The 15,839-nt window shown below is 54.3% G+C and overlaps 1 protein-coding gene across 7 annotated transcripts in view; it reads right to left on the bottom strand.

Annotated features, from left to right (window-relative positions):
* MBP (myelin basic protein) overlaps nt 1-15,839 on the bottom strand; it is an 86,794-nt gene that overhangs the window by 14,797 nt on the left and 56,158 nt on the right. For 6 of the 7 annotated variants that reach the window (XM_081078085.1, XM_081078091.1, XM_081078088.1 and 3 more), the window contains 2 exons: nt 13,095-13,531; nt 6,072-6,149 (listed from right to left, as the gene is read on the bottom strand). In XM_081078085.1, coding sequence (XP_080934211.1) covers nt 6,072-6,149; nt 13,095-13,531 — 515 coding nt within the window. The remainder of the gene's footprint in view (nt 1-6,071; nt 6,150-13,094; nt 13,532-15,839) is intronic. The other variant, XM_081078089.1, reaches the window with a different exon arrangement.

Here is a 15,839-nt window from a genome sequence, read left to right as displayed (position 1 = left end):
TCACACAGGGCGTGTCCTCCGGCGCCTCGCTTCTCTCACTCAGCATCGTGTCCTCCAGGTCCGTCCGTGTGGTATGAATGTCAGGACGCCCTTCCGTTCTAAGGCTCGACAGTGTTCCACTGAATGCGCAGCCAAGTTTGCATATCAGCCTCTGATACCTGGGAGAGGGTTGCCCAGACCCCTGCTCTCCTTCCCCCAACAGCCTGGACTGAAACTGGCTGGCAGTGACACTTTGGGCAGATGCGGGTGCCCGTCATAGCACTGGAACCACCGTGAAAGCCTGGCTGCTCTGAGGTGAGACGTCCACGGCGCAGCTCAGGGGGACGCCCTTTTCTTGGCGAGTGGCCGGTCGATCCAGCATGTCTCTGGGAGGGTGGCCAGCAGCTCATGGTCAGAGCAGGGCCAGCCTGCGCCCAGGTAGCTGCAGGAGCCCCGGACAGGCCTGGCCAGGTACTTCAAAACCTATGGGTCTGGGCTTATTTGTTGTATGTTATGATTTATGGGGAGTGGGTGGTTGTCATTTCCTCATGTCTCACTGTAAACCAGGTGACCCGTTTCCTAGGCTGGGAGAGCCGGGAGGGTGCTGTGCCTGCAGGAGGAGAAAGGGCGAGCACGGGAGAGGTGAAGACGGGGAGGTTCTTGGGGGTACAGGTGACCTTCAGGGCCTCACAGTCCCACTGGGCCGGCCGCTGTCGGAAGGCGTGGGGACGCAGGTGAAAGGAGGCAGGGGCGTGTCCCAGCTAACCCCTCGGGCCTCGGGCCGTCACTGGACTCGGTGTCCTCCCTTTGCTCCTCCACATCCTCAGCCACTGGCCGCTTCAGAAATGCTTGTGACACACAAGGTCCCTTAGAGAGGCCACTGAACTCGGGCTCCTTAATGAGGCAGGACTTTGGTGGCTTAGTTTTAAAGACACAAGTTTGGCAATCCTCTCATGAAGCACTTTTTAACTGTGTCCACCGAGGTTTAAAAAGCTGAACTTGTTCACATTTGATGGTCATCTTCCAAGATGGGTGTCTCCTCGTCCAGGTCTGTCCCCTTCCAAGTTGCTTTTTCTTCTGCTGGTGATAAAAAGACAAAGAAGAGCTCGAGGCTCGGTTGCAGTCGGGTCAGAGCTGGGATGGAGGGCCAGGGCCTCGAGCCATCAGGACCTGAGCCGGCCGTGCACGTGGGAAGCCGCCCCTGTGTCTACTGGTCCCCACACGGGTGAGGCCGTCCAACAGGTGGAGCTGAATGTTCGGGACGAGCAAAAGTTTGAAAAAACCATACATACGCATTATATAAAGATGTCAAGGAAAATTTAAAAGCTGGTAGAGGAAATCCTGCCACCTAGGGTGGCCCGTTGACGTTCTGATGGCCCAGCCTCAGGCACAGCAGACAGAGAACAGCACAGCGCCTGGAAACCTGGGCACAGGACACACCATCGCGTGACACTGGCGTGTCCCTCGTTTTCTACTCAATCGTGTCACGGGCCTCTTCTCACATCAGTACAGGTTTGCGTCATGATTAACAAAACAAGTTCTCGATAGCAGATAAAACACCATTACGCTGAAAAGTTTTAAACCCTGGGAGGAAGGCCACGGGTTAAAGGACAACCTTTTCATTTATTTTTAAGGCGGATTGCTGCTTCCAATCCCCTGCACGTGTGATGACAGCTGTCACCAGCAGGGGGAGCGCGTGCACTTGGTTCGGGCCCAGACCGCTCGCTGGTCTGAAAATCTCAGGAAGGGGTTTCCACCTGTTTCCACCTGTTTTCCAATTTGCCGCAGAGCTGGGAGGTTTAAAACAAGTCGAACCTGTTAACAATTTACGGTCAACTGGGAAGTAATGGCAGATCAGTTTCACCTGCACAACTGGGCCCCACACTGGGCAGAGTCTCTCCCCAGTGACCAGGCACCTGCACTGTCGTCTGCCTCTGGCTTTGACCAGGGGCAAGCCCGTGAGGTCACCGCCTCTCGGTAAAAATGCCGATCTTGTAAACAGTAACATTCACTGTGCCTGGATGTCAAGCTTATAAAAGGGCAGAGGTTCCCAAACGGGCACTCCTTAGAGAGCTCAGCTTGTCTCCGTCACGTAGGAAGATGGGGCACGTACCACCCACACTCCTGACCACATACACGGGGACGTGCAGACCAAGCTCCCCCCACGCACACAGTGAAAGAGGAGAAAGCGAGGGTCAGAGTGCACTGTGTGGTCACGCAGGTGACCTAGCAGGAGTCAGAGCCTGGCTGACAGCATCTAAGGATGCCGGACGCTGCAGGGGACCTCATGTCATCACACCCTCACGGACACGCCCCGTCACTTGGGGCTGTGTAGACGAGGTTTCCGGGTTGGGGTTACAGTCAGTCTTTCGTCAAGCCCGGCGTCCACATGAGCATGATCACAGAAGTCACCGCCGTATCCTCGGATGTTAGCACAGAGCCCTCCAACGAGTCCCGATGTGTCCCCTCAGTACCGGGCACGGGACTTCAGCCAACACTTGTCTCATGAGAGAAAGCGGAGGCCCCGCCATTCTGTTTCGTCAATGTGATTAAAACCTTCCCGCCCACCAGCTGGCCAAAAAACACACACATGCTTATTCCTTGAATGTACAGGTGGGATGTGACAGAATTTTGCAAACAGCCCTAAAGTGGCATTAAGGACACTTGCCCCTCATCTAGGCAGTTTTGCCAGTGCTCTTGACAGGGCAGAAGTCAAGGGATTTGCATTTTGCTTTCTCCCCCAGAGAAAGCTGTCATTTTGTGGCCCCTCAGAAACACAGACCCCGGTGGTGAGGCGCTCGGTCTCCTCACCCTGTTTGGAAGCACAGAATGCAACAGCGTCCTGTTTTTCCAGGCTGCTCACTGTAGCTTCCACTGCACAGCCAGCCTGGGAGTGAATAAAGTGACTTTTCCTTGTGAAAGTGCTCATAAAACCAAACGGGCTTGTTCCTATTGTGTTCTTTACATGTAGGCACTGTGACACGTCATTCACCATGGGACCGATGGTCTCTGCCCTTTTCCTCCTGCTTTGCATTTCTTCCATGGCTTATGAAGTCTTTTAGTGCCTCAGAAACCTTGTTTGAATGACTTGCCCTCCGGAAGGAGGCAGTGGCATGCACAGCTGCCCCTTTTCTATCGAACGAGTTTCTACCTTGCTGGCCACCCAGTCTCCACGATAAAACTGGGAGAGGTACACAGCTGGCCTCTGTCTGCCCTGCCTCTTTTAAGCCATTGGAAGGAAACGGTTGTGACATCTTTTTGACCCCACGGCGACTAGCCCAGGTGCAGACTAGGTGCCAGTAAAATACATGTTATTTACCTGAGCGTGTGTGTCTTGAAGTTCACAAGTTTGGGGGTGAAATGCCATGTGGGTCTGCAGGCTGCTTGAGCTGTGACGTCTCCCTTTCAGGGGCGGTCCAGACAGACGCAGCACCGATCCCCAGGGCCGCAGTTTTATTCCCCCCATGCCGACCCCACGACGCGGGAGCCGTTCTGAGAACCAGACGCCGCGGTTCTCTCGCCACCATTTGTTTATCTCAGTGTTTCAGAGGAAGTGATTGCATCATTACTGGTCAAGCAGCTTTGAAGATGCCTCAGGAGGGAGTGTTAGATTTTTTCTGGCAAGGTCAGGACGTTTTAGATTTTGCAATCTGGAGAGAATTCTGTTCTGTCTGAATGACATATGCAGTTTACTCTGTGTTTTTGCCCTTTGCAAGTTTTTGAATCACTGACTCGGTTGAGTTTAATTAAAGCCGTGGGCTTTTTTTCTTTCTTTCAAGAAAGCTGTGTTATATCAAAATTGTGCAGGCTTTTCTCTATTGCTGGGAAAATCCACAGGCGAACCTTGGATTTAGACGGAAATTTCAGGTTACCTGGCAGCTGCCCAGATGCTAGGTTTCTCCTCAGATGATGGAAAAGGAGAGTGCTGGGGGGGCAGGGGGGGTGCAGCTTGCTGGCGACGGTGGCTTGTGTGTTACTCCTGGTGTCCCGCTCAGGTGGGGCTGTCCCTTTGCCCATGATGACAGGGACCAGTTTCCAAGTTGGAGAGTTTCCACTGTTAGCAAATTTGAAGCTGCAGGCCGCGATCAGAGGCTGCCGTGGGAGACGCGGTGGGGACACGTCTGCCTCTATCCTTGCTGAGTCTTTGCTGAAATGAGGGAGCAAAGTCTCCCTGTGTCCTAGGGAGGACGCTTCGCCTCAGTGCTGGGGCTATGCAACAGTGAAATCAGAGACCTCTTGGCAGTGACAAAATGAGGTCCTATCTGGGCAGAGAAAAACACGGAAGAAGTAGAATGGCACAGCCTGGAGCTTCTGCAGGTGAAGTCAGCTTGCGGTGACTACGTTTTTGTGACCCGGCACTCGATCATAAAGGAGAAGAGTTTCTGACGCTTGGTTCCCCCTGTCTCCTCCTGCTAAGTGGAGCGGACGGTGGAGAAGGTGGGGAGGTGGAGAAGCTGGAGGCTGCTGACTGTTTGGTGAGAAGGTCATGAAGCTGGGTGGACACTTTCCACCAGGCAGCCCTGCATCGCCTGCCCACCGTGGATTAGCTGCCTGGGCTCAGCTGCGCTCACAGCCACCCTGCTGAGGGCTCTCCAGTTAGGAGCAGTGACCACAGCAGGGCCTGCAGCACGGCCAGCACACAGGTCAGTGCAGGAGCGTCCGTAGTGCTGGCCTGGGGCTGCCTCAGAGAGCTCACAGCAAGGGGACCCAGCTCATTGTCCCCCCAGGAAAGGCTCATTGCTGCCTGTTTCCCAGACTCAGGATGCCTGGAGCTGGTGGTGACTGTGACATTGGAGTCCAGCTCTCCTGGAACGCAGAGTCTTCCAGGCTTTCTCTTGTGTCCTTCCAAAGTGACCACAGTGGAACTGGACGGAGCAGAGTTGGACATGGGCCTAAACCACACTCATTTTTTCCTTTGCTTCCAAACACCCATTTTTCAAAGACCTCAGTGTGGCTAGTGTGTGCAGAAGACTCTCCCATAACATCAGGTAACTTCACCACCGCGACGGAAACCCACACGGCTCCCCAGGCTGCCTCTTTCTCAGCTTGGAGCTAGGCTGTGTCCTTGTACAGAATGTGGGCAAGCAGTTTAGGGACGTGGGTCTGGAAAACATCGTTTGGAAGGAACAAACAAGAAGCCACAGGCTTTCCAGCACATGAAGGCCATGGGCGGGTGGCGGCTCTCGTGGATGGAGTAGACAGCTGGCCCCAAGGATAGCAAGCGGCCTCTCATCGTGTCCACGTGCTCCCCAACGGCCTTGGTCTGCTCTGGGTCCCTAAGGCTAGACCTGTAGGGCCACCAAAATGTGCAGCCACCAACATCCCTCCACTATAGTCAGAACCATTTATTTGGCAATGATGAAAACCCGGGCTCATCAACCTGAGAAGAAGCACGTGGAGGTCCCTGGAGTCTGCGCAGGGCAGGACAACAGGGAGGCAGCTGGTGAGACCCGGTTGGCACAGGCCAGAGGGGCAGAGACTGCGGGTGTTTGTGAGTTAGCACTGGGGGCCCCGGCGGGCGCAGCCAGCTGCTAAGGCTTCGCAGGCGGCCGAGGGGCTGGGGCAGACGGAGGAGGGCGCCGCGGGGCGATCAGCCCTGCGCCACGACGTTCAGTCCCATCGCACTTCCAGTGGAGCCACCAGTGGGGAGGAGCCACCAGTGGGGAGACTGGGGCGAAAGCGGTGGGCGCTCCCACCCCAGGTGGCCGCACAGCGTTCTCCCCAGGCAGGGCGGCCACGGGGCAGAAGGGACTCTTAGAGGAAATCGGTGTAAGTGGTTTGATGGGAACGAAGAGTGGAGGCCTTCATCTGGCTGCTCAGGGTCCATCCCCAGGGGCCCAGCCCAGACGTGAGGGTGAACGCGGGGAAAGAGACCCTGTGCAGGCCCCACTGTGCCTGCACCCTGTGCCTTCCTCCCACCACAGGCGCCCCCCCCAGCTTGGCGAAACGTAACTTACAGATGCGGTAGGCGACCTGCTGTGACCCCTGGACACAGAGGTGCCCCAGACACTGCCCACCGATGGGGACGGCGGTGGGAACACAGCTCGCGGTGTGGCCGCCGGAGGGGCTGGAGGGGTGGGCGCACGTCTTACCTTGTACATGTTGCACAGCCCGGGCTGGCTGCGGGCATGAGGGGGCAGAGGGCTCCTGCTTTGCTTGAGCCAGGGTACCTGCCAGAGGGACACAGAGTGGCCATTGAGTCCATGCGGGCACCGCTGGCAGAGCCCCAAGTCCTCTAGCGGCACCCTCTCTGAGTGGGCTTGGCAACACCCCCGGCGGCAAGGAGGGGCAGGCAGGGGTGATGATGAGAGGACAAGGGGCATGGAAGTGGACGATGACGGACAGTGAGCGGTGGGGGCACAGGGACGGGGGAGGACGAGAGGGTGGCTCGCGCCCCAAGGACTCAGAGCGGAGGTAGGTCGGAAAACGGAATAAGAGGAAAGGGAAGCCTGTCCTTTAGAGCCTATCTGGGCCCTGTTTCTGCTTAGGGGACCACATTTTCTTGCAATTGTAGCAGACAGCTGACAGAAGTTTCTGGAGAATAAGGTAGCATCTTCCAGTCCAGTGTAAATGCTAAGAGGGCTTTCGGGGCTTAAAATAGGGTAGAGAAACTCTACATCCAGCTCTTCTGTGGTTTTAAGTTTTTTCTTCTCTAGCAGGTGTGTTAGCTGCTGCACTGGGCTCACAAGTGGAAGTCACCCTGTCTGTCACAGTTGACGGTGGCTGTCACTGTCGGGCCTTTGCAGGGTGCCAGAGTACCAGGGACTCGTTTTCAGAGCAGCAGAGCGCCCAGCCACGTGGGGTCCCACTTGGTCACGGACGCTCTTTCCCACTGTTGGGGGAGGTCAGGAGCCTAATGCTTACAGGACTTAATAGGCCTTGGCCTGGGCTGTGCACCGGCCCTAACTCTGTCGCTATGAAGCTTCCTAAACCGCACTTGCTGCTGGTTTAGTGTGTTCCCTCTTCTATCAGCCATAAGAGAGTCCCTGCCACACCATCCAGCTTTGAGTGATGTGCTTGGGAATATTATGACAGGACCAAGACTCCTAGACTGTCCACAGCATGACAGGGGTGTGCGGGGCGTGGGGGGTGGCGGGGGGAGAGGGTGTGAGAGCAGAGGGAAAACCTTGCAGTGGTCAAGAGAAAAAAATCAACAGGTTTCAAGAGATGCCTCGTCTTGGCCACGGGTGAAATGGGTTTTTAGAAAAGAGGACAACTGCTGGTCATTCACGGAAATAAACAGTAGTGATGACACAGTAGAAAAGTGTGACTGCATTCCGAAATACTGTAAAGTGAGCACACTGGGTGGGTAGGAGCCAATTCATGGTACTGGGAGCTCCCGTGAGTGAGGTGAGGAGGTGCTTGTTTTAAGGTGTGTGTGGGTGCATGAGCCTGTGGCCATCTCTGCCATGGTAAGGCCTGGCGTCCCCATAGGGAGCGATGGCCCTCAGGAGGTGGTTACGCTCATCCGTGTTGTACACTTGGCCAAAAGGCAAAGGCAAAGGATGATTTCTAAGTCATTTCCCTCTACTTAGGACAGAGTGCAACCTTGGTCGGGAGGAACGTGTCCTTGAGACACTGTTGGGCTGGCCTGTGGCTCAGTGTCCCCACTGTCACACCTGCACACGTCTGGCCTTGGCCATGCAATGTGGGCCAGTCAGGCTGGCTGGCCCCTGGAGCCGAGCAGCCTGCAGGAGATGCAGCCTTAACCTGACCTCCCTAGCAGCCCGTCGTCCCCCACGTGGCAGGAAGAGGTTGACAAGCTTCCTTTGCACCCGTGTGAGTGGGGATGTGCTCAGCGACACTGAGGTGAGAACAGGAGGGGACAGCACCCCAGCAATGCTGGAGGAGACGGCGAGAGTAGCCTTTCATGGAAACCCTACGTGCCAGGGCCGCGTTTATGGGGATCCCCCAGGATGCCTCGCTTTCCTTCACCTTTTCCTCGCTTTTTACTACTTTTTAGGAAGTAGGATGATTTCAGCGCATGTAAGATGTGCTGACAGACACGGGGGACATCTCTGAGATAACAGATCATTGCAGACTTCCATGAGCGGTAGCTGCACTTCCTAAATGCCGCATTGATTCCTTCATGATTTCCACGTGAGCGCCAGTGAGCCGTGTGTCCCTAAGATGACAGATTCCCTCAGATGTCAAGCTAAGCTCTCCATCAGCCCATCAGAACTGCCTGTCACCAAATGGCTGATCCTGTTAAAAAAAGGGAAATTGATGACGCTGGAAAAGAAATGCTGTAAAATGGACACGTGTTTAAAAGGAGCCGGGTTGGGACAGGGTCTGCTCGCAGTATAGCCTGGACGGAGGAATGGAAGACAGATCAGAATTATTTCCATGTCTGCCTTTACTTCCGGTAGTCAGCCCTGACCTTGCCCTTCAGTGCAAGCACTCGCTGCCGTCCTTCAGAAGAGCCAGCCCTCCTGTCCTTTGGACCCTCGAGTGCTTCTCTGACACTCGCCGGAAAGTGCGGACAGGCTGGGTCTTCTGTGCGCTGGTCGCTCAGCAGCTGCAGAGCGCACCGTGTGGCAGACACACCTCAGGACCAAGTACCTCCTCAGGACCCACACCCCTCCATGTGCAGACCGGAGCTTTGGGGGAAACACTGAAATATCACGCAGAGCTACACTCATAATAGACCAGGACACCAAACCGGCCGTGGAGAGAAATGAACAAAATGTCTTTGCGATGCAAGTGACACACCGTGACCTCCGTGTGCAGGAGGGCTGGCGCCGGCGCCCAGACTCACCTGTTGGTGGCTGTACCAGGAGGCCACGAAAGTACCAGCTGTACAGGCACTTAGTAAGGGAGGGGTACCAAAAAGGACAACTTAAAAAAAGTCACATGCAATTAGTACACCGTCCTCAGTCCGTTAAATTGTTTAATAAATGCATAAAGAGGAAGAAATAGATATAAAGCAAAATTGCATCACAAAATCAAGTTGGAATATAATCACAAGAAGGCAATCACCATTCAATACATCAACATAATTTATAAATGTGTCATTCATAACGAGGACACAGTGAAGTCGCCACCAACGCAGGGACATACTCGAACTATTGCCTGTTTAAACACAGTGGACAACTGGGGACATGGGGTCCCAGGAGGACACAGGGCGAGCTGGTAGCTGATCCATGGGAAACACTGATCATTGATCAGGGTAATGGCGCCTCAAAAGGAATTCTTGGAGGAAATCTCAGGATGTTTTTGTTTGGGTGTAGAAACAAATACACCCACCACCACGCTTGGCTTTTTTCTGGAAAGATCTGTGGCCAAATCTCTGGGCATGCTGAGGCACTGAGTGGCTGGCTCGTTGCCATGGAGACTCACGCTGAGATTTAATCTGGTTCCATGTGCAGGGCTGGGCTCCTGTGAGCATCAGCACCCGAGCTGGGAGGACCGAGTGCAGGTCCACTGGACGCTGACTGGGCCGGACGCACACGTGGGGTGGAAGGCCCCCCTGAGACGCCTCCCACTGTGTCCTCCTTTCGCCTCCAGATGTCACACCCCCACAGGGTTACAGAGTCTATCTCCGTACATAATCAGCATACCATGTTAACAATGATGAACTAAGTTACTGTACAACTAAAATGTGTTAAACGAAACTGGAAACACAGGAAACAGAACATCGTGACTAATTTACAAGATTGAATTTACCTAAAACATTAAGTGACAGCAATGGTCTTTATCCCACACAATCCACATCAGGGCACAGAAGTAACACGAAGCACTGAGGATAGTTCATTATAAATGGTGTTTTGCTTTCTTAAACTTTTCAGTATTTTAAGTGTGTTTTTCCAGGACTCATCAGCACCAACTCAAGTAGCTGTTTCAATCTAGTTGTGGAGGGCGCAGCTCACAGTGGCCGATGTGGGGATCGAACTGTCAACCTTGTTGTTAAGAGCACCGCGCTCTAACCAACTGAGCTAACTGGCTGTCCGCCCCCCCCCTCCACCCCATAAATGGTGTTTTGAAGGTAAAGGAAAGAGAGAAAACGAGGTAAAATCGTCAGGACAGAATCTAGCTTTAACAACCTCTTTGGAAGTGGACAAGGGTGGAGAGGAGGGCCGTGTACCTGCCTGTACTCTCACCTGGAAACTGCCCCGAGTTACAATCTCTGTGTCCGGCTTAGTCATTTTGTAAACCGTAACACTGAGATAAAAAGAAGGAAGCATGCTTGGACCGCTTTGGCCTGTCAGGCCTGAGTGGCCACAGGTTCCAGTACTGGCCCAGGAGTGAGACTGGCAGTGCAGGAACGGGGACGACGGCCTCGGACAGCCACCTGCTCCAAACAGCCCAAGGGCATATGGCCTTCCTCCCAAGGGCCAGGCCGCCTCACGAGGCCCCATGTTCCAGGCAGTTGGGAGACCTGGTCCCCAAGCCAACAACACAGCCCTTCTTTCTTTCCTCTCCCAACAAAGAGCGTGTTCTCCGTGAGTGCACTTTTCATCTATGGCTCTCAAAAGATTCTGCTTCCTCAGGAATTTATAATGCACTTTCCTTGCATGTCAACTCCCAGCCTCACAGAGGGTGGGAGTTCGGTGCATTCTGAGGACTGGGGGGGGGGCGGCCCCACGTGCTCCCAGAGCAGGGAGGGCAGCAGAGGGGACCCCCAACAGCCTGTGTCCAGGGCCATCGCTCCATTCAGTGTTTCGAGATCCTACTGGAAATTCCTACTCTCGACAGATGAGCGGAATACCTGCTTTTCCCAGACACGCAGCAGGAGGAGTGGGCTGCCACCCAGACCTGTGGGTTTCCTCTCACATCCTGTATACCTCAGACGATGAGCTTAGAAATGGAAAATGTGAAATGATGAAATGGGCTTTCATGGACAAAAGCCACGCCTCCTGATCTCTTATTTTCAAGCTTTGATCCATATGACCTTTCTGGAGTGTGAGACAAGGGCTCTCCAGATTTATCAACCGAGCAAAGCAAAAACCAAAACACAACGTGACCCTCAGCAGGCCACACAATCAACAGGGCAGGCTGCCCGGTGCCGTGGGTGTCGCTGGGCGGGGGCAGTGTTACGCTCACCTCTGCAGTGAGGGAAAGCAAGCCAACAAAGGGTCCACAACACATAGGGGAGCCCAGCAAACAGTGCCAGGAGTCCTCACTTCCTGCAGTGAGCAAAGGTACTGCCCACAAACACCTGTGGCTTGTGTTTGGGACAAGCAGCCTTTGGCCACGCGCTGACCCCTGGGGCACCAAAGGGCAAGGCTGACCATTTAAAAACCTTGAGTCAACATTCAGTGGTGAGCGCAACTGATACTCCAAAAACTCTAAATCATTTAAACATTGTGTTTATTTTTAAACATCCCATGAATATGTTTTGCTTTCTCTGCATCCTTGATCATCTGGCAACACCTGTTTTGCAAAGTGGACGGTACCTTCTGACACTACAATCTTCGAAAATACTGAAGCGCGTAAGAGACTTAAAGCAATAAAGGCTGTAACTACATAAAGGAACAAGACATGCATGTGTCCACTTTCAGATGAAGTCACAATCATTGATATAGATGCTTCCAGAGTTTTATTTTACCTTAAACCATGACCACTGCAATGGAGCTTGTTCTATAACACACGCTGTCCAGCTATTTCATCTCTTTTGCAGTTTCAATATATTTTACCTGCTCCCGGGTCAAGCAGAATAGTTTAAGGTTTCACACCTGCGATGTCACAGGCTTATGAGAGGCCAAGCAGAAGTGCAGGCTTCACTGGGCAGCCGGGGCTGGGGGCTCTGACGCTGGGCTTGAAAAGCACCAGATTGAAATGAGCATTGAGTAGGTCAGGGTGAGGGAGCACAGCCCAAAGTAAAGGGAGACGCTCCAGACACAGACACTGAAGGAACTGGACAGATGATGAATTCTGGGAGCACTTAAGCTAAGCCAAGGGTTAGTCACCAAAAGTCACGACAGCGTCCCCATAAGGGGTCTCACCCGGAGCAGATGCTCGGATGTAACCGGCCAGCGCCTGAAACCTCAGTGCACTGCGACACGGGCGCCAACGGCAAACCCGACGCTGGTGCCCTCCGGCAGGGCTGCAACGCCGTTATTTGAAGCGCAGTCATTAGCGACGGAAGCAAGTTTTAGGAACTCCTTCACTCCACGTAGCCCGGGGTCCATGCTGCTGCCTCCCTGAGGCCGACCCCTGCCTGCTCTTTACTCAAAAGCCTCTTACATTCCCCAAAGCCCAGAAGAAGCAGACTCACAGCCAGAAGAAAAGCTGCATTTTATGTGATTTGCAAGCACACTCAATAAGCCGGGAGTGGGGACACGGGTGCTTTCTGAAAAACCTCTCCTTCCACAGTCACCCGCCACCCAACCCTCTGAGGAGTCACGTGACTCTTGCCACTGTCAGAATGCCACTTGGGGTTATCGCTTTAATGACACACGGGCCACAGACGAACGATTCACAATTAACTCCAGGAGACACTGTCAGAAACTGGCCCACAGTAGGGGCGTTTTTTTCTTTTGACACATTTTTATCTACAGAACATTTAAAAAATAAAATTTCACAGGCTCTGCATTCAAATCAATGGAATCACAAAGGATACAGTTTTGATTCACAAACCTACTCACTTATCCCTCCAGCCCCTTCCCCTAAACAACTCACACAAGAGAGAATGTCTTCTCAAGGCGAATTTACATTTTGAGATTGTCCCAAAGTCCTCAATTGCATTACGGTTGCAAAGCAACATGGAGCTATATAGCACTGGGTCCAAAAACATGCATGTTGCCCAAACCATGGGCAGCAGGAGAGCAACCAGCCCTAAACGCCAAGCATCAGACACGAGGGCCTGAGGACAGGGGGCCCTGTCTGCGGTGCCCGCACCCACGCCACCTGGAGGGGCAGAGGTCAGGACGCCCCTGCACTCCGGAGACACATCCTGGTGGCAGTCCCTTGTGAAGAGGACAAGCGGGGTAAGAGGAAGTAGGGGAAGCAGCAGCCCCAGCCCCTCCCAGGCCTGCAAGCACGTCCAGCGAGGACAACACCCTAGGCAGCTAAGCGGTCGCTCTGCGTCTCATCTGTGGCTTAGCTCACCTGCCGCCAGACCGTCCTTCCTTTTCCACCTAAGCTAAAGCGCTCCTCTACTCCTCAGAGCTCACCTTGCCTGAGCCCCGCTTGGGCACACCCCTGTCACCTCCAAAGAAGCGCCCCAGGGAGTCCAGGAAGCCCGTGTCTCTGTGCCTGGGGAGGAAGCCGTGCCGCGCGTGGTCCATGGGGCTGGCGGAGGCCAGGTACTTGGACCCGTGCCTCTGGGAGGGTCTTTTCTGTGACGCCATCACATCCAGGCCCTCGGGAGCGGCTGCGCTGTCCTCGTGGATGGTCTGGAGCTCGTCTGACTCCGAGGGCCTGTCTCTGAAGGTATTGTCCTCCCTCCCCGGGGCATCTCGGGAGAAGAGGCGGATCAAGTGGGGGCGGCCCCCGGGGTCAGCTGGGCTGGCGTCTGGCCAGGCATTCTTCGGGTCCGCTGTCCGCTTGGAGTCTGTCACCGCTGTGTCCTGAGAGGGGGTCTCATTGTTCGGCTCCACATCTGCCTCTCCTGCAAACAACAGTGAGATATGAATACGGGCTGTGCAAAGCAGCGCAGGACAATGCCGCTTTCTTCCAGGGTGGTTAACTGCTCTCCTACAAACCCACAGACGGTGCCGTTACCCGGGGCGAGAGGCAGCCCAGACCTCCCGGGCACCACCGACCTGGGCTGCATATCCAGGCTGCAGCTCCGTGTCCCTGAGGCCTGGCAATTGCCACTACTCCAGATTTGGGACCCCAGAGAAGGCACACAGGGCTTCCTGATGGAGCGGCTGGAGCACACAGGGATTGCGTCCAGTGTCCCCTGGGTGAGGCCACCACTGCGTTTAGAGAATCCAGGATGGCAGGCACCTTTATGGGCCATTTGCTATTGAAAAAGCCACTGGTGCATAAGCTAAGTGTGTTGGGAGCATTGATTTGACAAAAGGCATTTTTAGTGTTCTTGGTGCAGAGGCAACTTCCCACACCTTTTTGCAATCCCTGCCCTAAAGACATGGGCCCTTAGATTCCTCAGCGCCCAGATTCTAGGGCCCCTGCACCAGAAAGTGCTCACTCAGGACATTCCGAGTTGGCAGCAGCAACAATGAGAACCTTTGAAGTGCCAACGGGGTAGTGAGGCTGTGTGCCACCAGCTCATGGCTTTTTACCAAAAAATAGTGCAGCGTTTCTCTCCAGAATGGCGACACCTGCATTTTGCTCTCAAGCTACAAGTTAGGTTTAAATGAATATCATGTAGGTAGTTTCCTCCCTAAACTTTATTACTTATATGCAGGAAATGTGGGTTTAGTCACACCTTCCATCCATCCATGTAGCCATCTGACAATCTGTTCACAGACATGTACCCAACAGCATCCATTCATACATTCATCTGTCTAAGCACCCACCCACCCACCCATCTACCCACCCACTCATCCAACCACCCACCCACCCACCCACCCACCCACTCATCCAACCACCCACCCAACCCTCGACATCCCTAGCCATCCAGCCACCACCCATCGATCCAGCCATCCAGCCCTCATTTGCTGAGCACCTAAGAAGTGTAATGTCCTGTAGGCATTTGGGTTACAATGATGAGCAGGCTGAGGTCCTGGTCTCATGAACACAGGTGAAAATGTGTGTTATGGCTTGAATAACGTCCCCCAAACAGCACGTCCATGTCCTAACCCCGGTACCTATGAATGCGACGTCATTTGGGAAAGGGTCTTTTGTAGGTGTGATCGAGTGAAGATGAGGTCATGCTGAAGCATGGGCCCTGACGCAACGACCGGCGCCCTTCTGAGAGGGGGTTTGGACACAGACACGGGAGAGGCCATGCTGCCACGTGTCTACAGGACAAGGGAGGCGGGGCTGCCAGGAACACCAGCAGGTCAGAGCCATGACTCTCCCCTGGCGGTCTCCACAACTGACAGAGAAGAAATTCCTGTTGTTTTATGTCCTGCAGTTTGGGCTAATGTGTTGTGACAGCCACAGGAAATGGATACAATGTACAATTTCATATCAAGTAACGATATGAGAGAAAGCAGAGTAGGCGAAGGGCATCAGGAAGGCTGCCTGAGGGAACATCTGGATGAAATGCGAGTGGGCACAGGGGACTGGGCGCGGTTGCTGCTTCTGCGAGGGAAGGAGGCCCCATGCAGGGCCCGGTGTGTTCACCAGCAGAAGGGCCTGAGCCTGAGGGCAGAGGTGCTGTGGGAGGAGCATGGACCTAGGCCAGTCTGTGAATAAAGACGAGGACACTGTCATCCTGGGACGATCGAGCAGCTCAGGCCAGGGGCTGCCCTTGCCCCCACCCAGAGCAAGGGGAGATGCCAGCAGGGGTGTGGGTGGGGCCAGACTTCAGGTAGACATGGCTTGGCCTGCAGCTGAGCACAGGTGAGAGAGGCTGCTGTCCAGGGAGAGATGCAGGTGGGGCGTGCGGGCAGGGGACGATGTCACATGAGGGTTAAGGCAGGGTTGTTTTCCTTTGTTATCTCTATTTGTGGAGGTCTATGTATGTACAACATATACTTTCACAAATACGTAAATCACAGAAGGCAAAGGGTTCCACACTCTGCCAACAAAATCACAGGGCTCAAGAGGCTGTCCCCCGAGTGACCCTCACCGGCCGTCCATACACTGGCCTGTATTCCTAGGCAGAGTGACTTACTCCCAGGGACGCCACACAGGTTGTCCAGTGACAAAGCACTGGGCAGACGGCCGGCACCCAGGACCTTCCTTGGGTCCCCAGGAGTGCACACAGTTGTCAGGTGGTTTGGAAATCCATCTCTTAGAGCACGGCACACCTTTCACGAGCACGGGTTCAATCAACCACATGA

This window comes from Rhinolophus hipposideros (genome assembly GCF_964194185.1).
Source record: "Rhinolophus hipposideros genome assembly, chromosome: 17".
In the NCBI taxonomy this organism is placed as follows: domain Eukaryota; kingdom Metazoa; phylum Chordata; class Mammalia; order Chiroptera; family Rhinolophidae; genus Rhinolophus; species Rhinolophus hipposideros.
This window is presented reverse-complemented; position numbering and strand designations above follow the sequence as displayed.